This window comes from Dipodomys merriami, unplaced genomic scaffold (genome assembly GCF_024711535.1).
Source record: "Dipodomys merriami isolate MVZ:Mamm:240054 unplaced genomic scaffold, mDipMer1.0.p SCAF_36, whole genome shotgun sequence".
NCBI lineage: Eukaryota > Metazoa > Chordata > Mammalia > Rodentia > Heteromyidae > Dipodomys > Dipodomys merriami.
The window spans coordinates 14,591,442-14,599,858 of record NW_027205159.1 but is presented as its reverse complement, the minus strand read 5'-3'; the positions used below and the strand labels follow the sequence as shown (position 1 = coordinate 14,599,858).

The window sequence follows — 8,417 nt, the reverse complement described above, 5'->3', positions numbered from 1 at the left end:
TCCATCACTGTTCTTTCTGTTAAGGAACATTTTTGCTATTTGGGGTCTTTTATTGTTCCATATGAATTTTTGGATTGCCTCTTCTATTTCCTTGTAGAATGAGGTTGGAATATTGATAAGTATCACATTGAATTGGTAGATAGCCTTGAGAAGTATTGCCATTTTCACAAGATTGATCTTTCCAATGCAGGAGCATGGGAGGTTTTGCCACTTTCTAAGTTCTGTTTGATTTCGTTTTTCATGCCTTCCACTTCTGAACACTCTTTCCTATCATCTCCTTCTAGAATATCCAACATCACAAACCATTTTCTTCCTACCTCTGCAGATCCTCTGGTTCTTTTTAGCTCTGTCATTTGGTACTTTTTGTGTTATTTATCTCTTGTATGCATGGATGTCTGTTCATGCACCCTACTTATCTTTACTCAAAGATTATACATAAGTCAGGGATGAGATGTTCTCTACATCATAAATTTAATTGTATCCTTTAATCCAATTGTTCCAAGAAAACCTGCATGTTCTTATATCACTTATATTTTTAAATTTTGTTCAAAACAGAAAGCAATATTTAATCATTTTGTTTAGAGCCTGGGAGCCAACCAGGTTCTGAAAATAATCCAAGGAATCAAGCAAAAGGGTAAGGTGGAATGTTGCTCACAGTTTTGAGGTCCAAACTATGGAAAGCATATCCACATTATGATAAGTGAAAGAAGACCTCAGGCTGTTTAAGTTAGAGTACAATGTGTTATGGTTGTCCCCACAGAATTGTACAAAATTGGGAACAACTTCAGTGCACACACACACACACACACACACACACATACACACACACACACACACACACACACACACACACACACACACACACACACACACACAGAAGCATACACACAAAGTTCAGGTTGACAAGGATTAGCCAGAACTAATATTGGTACAGAACACACTAGTAGGACAAAGGTACACACAAAGGAACAAAGATCATTGTGGGCAGGAAAGGGCTATCAGGGCTAACATAATTGTAGAGCCATGTGAAGTAAATTGTCTTCAAGAGGAGTATAGCTGACACATACAGTAGGAAATTATTATTAAAAAGAATTAATCAGATATCGAAATTCAGCAAATATAATTAGAAAAAAAATTTTCACTGTTGCAAAAGTATTACATAAATATAAACGGAGAATATTGGAATAAACTCTGATTTGGGGCTGTAATTAAAACCTCAAGTACAATTTCTTTGTTTTATAGAAATACGAATTAGATGTATATTGATACAATGAAAGTGTAAAAATACATCATAGATCAGTCGACTGTGTAGATAAATACACAGAGGCTAGTGCTTCCTAACATAGAGAGAGTGAAAATTTTAGTGCCACATCTTGTTTTCTAAATGACTTTCGATAGTTGTAGAAAGAGTTGCCATTTAACAAAGGCATTTATGAATATCGTGTATCTTGATCAATGTCACCCCTTTCAATGTTTCTCCTATCCCCTTACCCACGCTGACACTTACTTTCTTCATTTTGTGGTCTATAATTTAAAGTTCTTGTTTGCATTTCCCCCCTTGCCTCGTTCTCATCTTTAATTCATCTCCCCTTGGCTCTACTATAGCTCTTGCAAGTACCAATTTTCTAGTGGTTAGTTTGCTAGGCTTTAACTTTGCCTTTCTAAGGAATTACACTATTTGAATTCTCCTTTAAATGTACTATATTTTCGACATAACATCTTGTACATCTCATTGTTGCAATGGGTCCATGGAGGGAGGTGGTGGTGTAAGAGAGGTGGGGGGGATGGGAGGGAGAGAGAAAGGGATGGGAAGGGGAAAGAAAGGAGGAGGCAACAATACTTGATAAGAAATGTACTCATCACCTTGCCCAAGTAATTGTAAACCCTCTGTATGGTATTTTCACAATAAAATTTTTTTAAAGTACTATATTTAATGCAATCAGTTACATACTTTTACTTATAAGTCTATAGGCTAATTATAGCTGCCACATATGAGAGAAACCATTCTCCTCATTCTACTTTCTAATATACTGATCTCTAAAAGAATAAGTCAGTATTTATTGGAGAAATGGCTAGTTTTAGGTGTAAGACAGGAAAATTATTCAATAAGCCTGGCTCATCTGATGCCAAAATTTAAGAAAATGGCTTGGCATGTTAAGACAAATGTGGGAAGTGTTAGAATGCAGCATGGTTATATCCTCCAATAAACAAATTTGAGGAATTTTGACTATGAAAATGAGTTATGATGGACATTATAAACCCCTAAAGAAACTATATATCATTAATTCATGTTCTGATTAGTAAGAGGATATTTAGAAAGAAACAAAAGATACTTTGTATTCATTTAAAAAAACAAAGATAGAGGATAACTTGAAAACAACACTTTCATCTATGGGTAGAAAAGAAAGCCAGTATTGATAGCCAGATGGAAGTAATCACCATCTGACAGAATTTTCACTGATAATACAAAATGTCACAACAGTACTTCAACCAGGACCACTTTGACACCCAACCACAGGGGTTTCATGCTTTGGTCCCCCGACATTAGACTTCAATCTTACGTCTCCACCATCATTACAGATTGGACAATTTCCACATGATCACATGTTTGACATGAGTTGAGGTTGTACCCACAGAGTTGAACAAAGTGGGGGACAACTTCAATACACACACACACACACACACACACACACACACACACACACACACACATACACACACAAAGTCCAGGCTGAAAAGAATTAGCCAGTACTAAGATCAGTACAGAACATAGGAGTAGGACAAAGGCATGCAGCAGAGGACAAAGATCATTAGGGGCTGCAAATAGGCATCAGGGATAACACAGTTGCAGAGACAGGTGAAATAAATTGTCTTCAAGAGGACTATGGGTGACAAGAACAGTATGAAATTAGTATTAAAAGGAATTAGTCAGATATTGAAATTCAGCAAATATAATTAGAAACAAGATTCTCATTCTTGCAAAATATTACAAAAATAAAAGAATACTAGAATCAAAGTTCTAATACTCAACTTTTTGCACTACATCTCATTCTTCCTCAGGTCCATCCTCTTGGGAGTAGCTATATAGAAAACGCTCATTCTCCATTTTCAATATATGACCAGCTCTGCTGCTGCCAGGAGGCAGAATGGATATGGTATACATGTTCTGATAGGTTGCACTAGAGATATATTATAGTATGAACAAGCAAGAAATGCAGGAACATCAGGGACATCCTGACTTTCACCAAACGTTATGGCTTGTTACTCTAGAACAAAGAAATGTGAAAGTTTGGAATTTAGACAATAGCTTCCAGAAAACCAACTTGGGGCTCAAAAAGATTAGTAAAAATGCATTTTATTTATACTGCTGATGGATTAACTAAAACATGCCCCAAATATATGAAGCAACTATTTTCAAAACCCTTTAGTAACAAAAGCCACAGATCTCTTAGTTGGAAACCAAAAATTGTAAGATTTACCTTGATCAACCTTATACGGAGAATTCCCAGAGACTCAAGAAGGAAGAAGAAATCAACTAGAATGGAGATAGGACCACAAGACAGTTAGTTTAGGAATGTGAAGTAAACTGAGAGAAAGTATCTCCAGAAAGTACCTAGAGAAAGTCCAACCCAGTGACCAAGCTGTAGAAGCAAATACTTTTTAAACCAAGTTTTAATTAAACCACATTTTAATTATATTATTCTTTCTTAGAGGACAATAACTTCACAATCTTTTCAATATCTTTTTATGTTAAAACAAATGTAAGGATAGGATTTTCTAACATTTAGATTTTGCTTTTCCACAAGGCCTGAGTACTAAGGATTTTTTTTCCAGTGGACCCCTGTGTATCTATGCTAACAGATGGGGGACTTGAAATGTCAGTGCTCTGTTGGAACTGCTTAGATTTTTGGAGGTACTGCCTTTTAGAAGGATAAAGCTGCTCTTGTGGAGTGATTCGTATCTCTTAATAGTCATTTGAATTGGATGATTCAACTCAGAAATAAATATGAATTTGCACTTCAGCATCCATGAACAAAAATGATTGTTAATTAAGAAAAATGTTGATGGGTTGCCTATGACTTTCCTTAAAGGATCGCATTTGCTGAAGTAAAATTTTCCTAAATTATGCATTCTAAAACATTCCCTGGACACCAGTTTCCTTGATAAAACACAGAAATCATTACTTGGACAGAGTTGTATCCACTGTTACCTTTGTAACAAGTGCTTAGAGATGATGGGAATATTCTGGTTTCTGAAGAAAAAATGAGCAGCCAAGTATATTTTTATATTTAACTACATGACTGTTATGCAGTTATTTTCAATATGAGTATTTGCCCGTATACATGTTTTCTAGAAAAGTTTTCTAGAAATGTCAAATGTAGACTAGAAATATTTAATGTAATTTGTCATTTTCATCAGCATATTACAATGAAATTTTTGCTATGATTTTAGACTCAATAATAGTATTTGAAAATACCTCCAAATGAGTTCCAGACCTATCACTCAATCAGCAAAATTCTTAGATGGAAAGTAGTAACGACAGCTAATGTCAATCACTGTACATCAGCACTGTGCTGGAGGTACAGTGATGAATTTTTGTTGCTATGATCTTAGATTCAACATCAGGAAACTTCTCAAAGTGAGCTCCAGACTCAGAACTCAATTGGTAAAATTCTTAGAAAGGAACTAGTGATCACAACTGACTTGTCAATTACACAGCATCAGCATTCTGCTAGAAGCACAGTGATAATTTATTTTTCTTTTCTGGTGACTCATACAGACTTATACAATGAGGAGCCTAGTGAGAATTGAAAATCAGAGAGGTGACTTTGTGTGCCCTGGTAAAATGCCTGGACAGAGATGTGAGCTGAGATTTTGTTCTGACTACTCTTCTACAGAATATTACAGTTGTGGATAAACTTGGCATTAACTATTCCTGTTAAGACGTTGCAAAGAGTGACTTAAGGGTATTTCATTTGTTAATATACATTCCAGATCTATATTTTTTCCTATGAATAATACCCTGATGAGCTCAGAGCATTTCCAACGTCATGCTACTTTTTTTTTTCCAAATGGCTTTGAGAGCATCATGCAGAAACAGTTTACACAATCTGAGGTAGATGCACACTGGGCACTTGTGGAGGTCAGGGTATCCCCCAAGTCCCATCCTGTGCAATGTCATAGTTCCAGGCCTTTGAAAGGCCCATTACAAGGAAATGATAAATGTTGAAAGTGATGGAAGTGGATACCAGACACATTTAAATATGAAAGATTCCCTCTTGACATGGTTTCCATATGAAGTCATGGAGGTTGAACAGGTTGGACTGTGAATGCTGTGCCCATTGAACAAGGGCTCAGTCTCAGACTTCTGGGACATATGAAGCATATTCCCAGGCTTGACCCCAATCCACTCTCTTAATTAGATCCAGAGCCCCAGGACACAGAATGCAGAGACCACTGGCTATGTGGAATTTTGTAACTTTCTCAGGTTGATCCAACCAAGAGTCAATGATAAAATTCTGCTAATCGCTTGATGGTTAGGCAGGGTTTGATGAACACACAGAGCAGAAGCTAGATAAGGTACAACTGGGCTTCTTCTGAACAGAAAGCACTGGATATGCTAAAGTTTTAGGCTTGGATGTGCTTGAAGGAAGTATTATGTTTCATTACAAAGGGAATAAAATCAAAGAAGTCATTCGATTCATAGATCATTGGTTGGTTCTAATACTACTAAAGAGAGAAATTTTTCAAAAATTCCTTATGGTTTATCTGAAGTCTCCTGGTCTTTATATTCATATAATTGTTCTCCTGGTCATTATAGATTGCATTTTGTTGTATTGTCATAAATTCTTCACCTGTACTCAGAATCACTCTTATATTGACCTCAATATCTTCCTCTTAGGCAGACTCACACAATCTGCTGGGCTGCTCCCCAGACCAGCCAGCCATGAGGGCAGCTCACCCAGCCAGATGGGAGGTTTTTGTTCAAGGCTGTATCACTGTGGGAGGAAAATGTGTACTTTGAAAACAGTAATAAACTCCAGCATCCTCTGCTTCCACCCTGCTGATTGTCAGTGTGAAATCTGTGCCTGACCCACTGCCACTGAATCTGTCTGGGACCCCAGAATCTCGTTTGGAAACCAAATAGATCAGGCGATGTGGAGACTGGCCTGGCTTCTGTAGGAACCAATACAAATAGGTGTTTCCATTACTATGCAGGAGACTCTGACTAGACCTGCAGGAGATGGAAGCCAGCTGTCCCAGGGTGACAGGCAGGGAACTCGGGGTCTGGGTCATCACAACATCTCCACTGGAACCTGAAATTAGAATAAGACAGAACAAGCGGAAAAGGTCAGATAATGTGATGTTAGGAAAATGAACCCTTAAATATGTATTTTAATGTTTCCATTTCTTTCATGCATGTATTTCTAATGCATTTATAAGATTATTTCTTTGTTGCTTTGTATGTCCCTCCCCCACAGTGTAACCCCCGTTTTCACTATATTTGATGTCAGTATAACATGTGGAGTAGATGGGGACAAACAAGTCGTTTAAGGATTCAGGTGGACCTGTTGCAACAATGAGAAGTACAAAATGTCATGTCAAAACCAGCTTTACAATGCCGGTGTGGGGGGGGGGAGGGGGGTATAATTGGGTGGGGGGAGGGGGGAGGCGGGGAAGGGAAGTGAAGGGTAAACAAAGGAGGAGGCTGCAATGCTTGGTAAGAAATGTATGCATTATCCTCCCATGTAATTGTAGCCCCTTTGTACAGTATGTTCTCAAATAAAATAAAATACAATTAAAAAAAAAAAATAGAATAAGACAGAAGTGCAAGGTTATATATAATCATAGAGAACCATGTATTTATTACTATTATTTAGGTAAATATTGCCTCTTGTTCATAGTCATGATTTGATTTATAATCTCAAAATACTAAATATTAAAAAGATATATTTCTGAAGCACAAAAGTGTCTGTAGAAGTCAATGAGAATATTTCTTCCTAGCAGAGTCTTTACCCAGGCACAGGTACTCATTCTGGAATGTTTCTCACTCTCTCAGACCTACTCATTATTTGTCCTATCATGAACATCTAACACACAGCTAAGGCATAACTGGGCCCTGAGAGCTCTCCCTTCTGTCCTCTCTCATTCCTCATCCCCCTTTGTCCTTACCAGGGATCCAGAGCATTAACAGCCACAGGAGCTGAGACAAGGACTTCATTTTTGGAGTAAAATGAGGAGTCTTGACAGGTCAAGGCAGGTTCAGAGCTGAGCCTTTATCTCAGATTTAGAAAGGAAGGTCCTCTTTAGAGAGCAATATGCAAATAACCAGGTGGGTGCAGCAGTGTGAGAAAAGAAAAAGGGAAGGTCATGAGAAGTACAAGTTATCATGTCGAAAACGAACTTTACAACTTTGGTGCTGTGGCGGGGGTGGTGGGGGGATTGGGTGGGGGGGTGGGGGAGGCTTGGAAGGGATGTGAAGGTTAAACAAAGGAGGAGGCTGCAATACTTGATAAGAAATGTACTCATTATCTTGCCCATGTAATTGTAACCCCTCTGTACAGTATCTTCACAAAAAATTAAAATTAAAATTAAAATTAAAATTAAAAAAAAAGAAAAAGGGAAGGTAAAGCCTGCTCTTCTGAGAAAAGTGTCAAGTGTGTTCTGTGTTGGATGATGATCAATAAAAATCCATGATAGCTGTGGTACTAGGAGGGACCCCACTGTGAAAGTCTGGAACTGCAGGCTCCAGAGAGTGCACAAGGTCCTACCACCATACTATATATATGTTTAAGTCCAGGACAGTCTTTTGGAAAGAAAGGACACTGGGCCTGGCTCTCCTGACTTCCCTCAGCTAGTGTGTAGAAAGACATAGCGCACACTATCAGCAGCTCTGATCCTCAGGGAATTGAACAATATGAGCACAAAGTTGAGGGATAAGAAGAGGCAAGGATAATATCTACAATCGTTAGAAATTCTGTTTCCAAAGAACTTCCTATTAAAAGTTAGAGTAAAGAAATGTCAAGGAGAACACGATTTTCCCTTATAGATAGTGAACTAATAATACAGATAGTGGAAGTTATAAGGGAAAAGTAAAATGGTAGAATATTTATATCAGAGAATGGGAATATATATATATATATTAAATTTTCAAAATTATTTTTTAAAATTTTTTAATATTTTAAATCCACTAAATATCCTTTCATTGTCCTGCACTATATTTGTACAGCAAATTAATTAAAAGGTTTATTGAATGTTCCCTCTAGAAAGTAATGGAAGGGTGAAATTGATCAAGATGCATTGTATTCAAACACTGACATGCTGAGGTAAAACCCCTTTGTGTAACTTCTGATGCATAATCATACACATATAATTTATGATTAACTTAAATTAGTATTTAACATTTAAATGTCTCT

General features: G+C 37.2%; 1 gene segment (V, D, J or C); it reads right to left on the bottom strand.

The window, feature by feature from the left end:
• Window positions 1-3,636: 3,636 nt before the first annotated feature.
• On the bottom strand, window positions 3,637-7,263 carry LOC138804225 (immunoglobulin kappa variable 2-30-like). The segment is given in 2 exon segments: window positions 3,637-6,317; window positions 7,174-7,263. Coding segments are annotated over 2 exon segments (381 nt in total).
• Window positions 7,264-8,417: the final 1,154 nt, after the last annotated feature.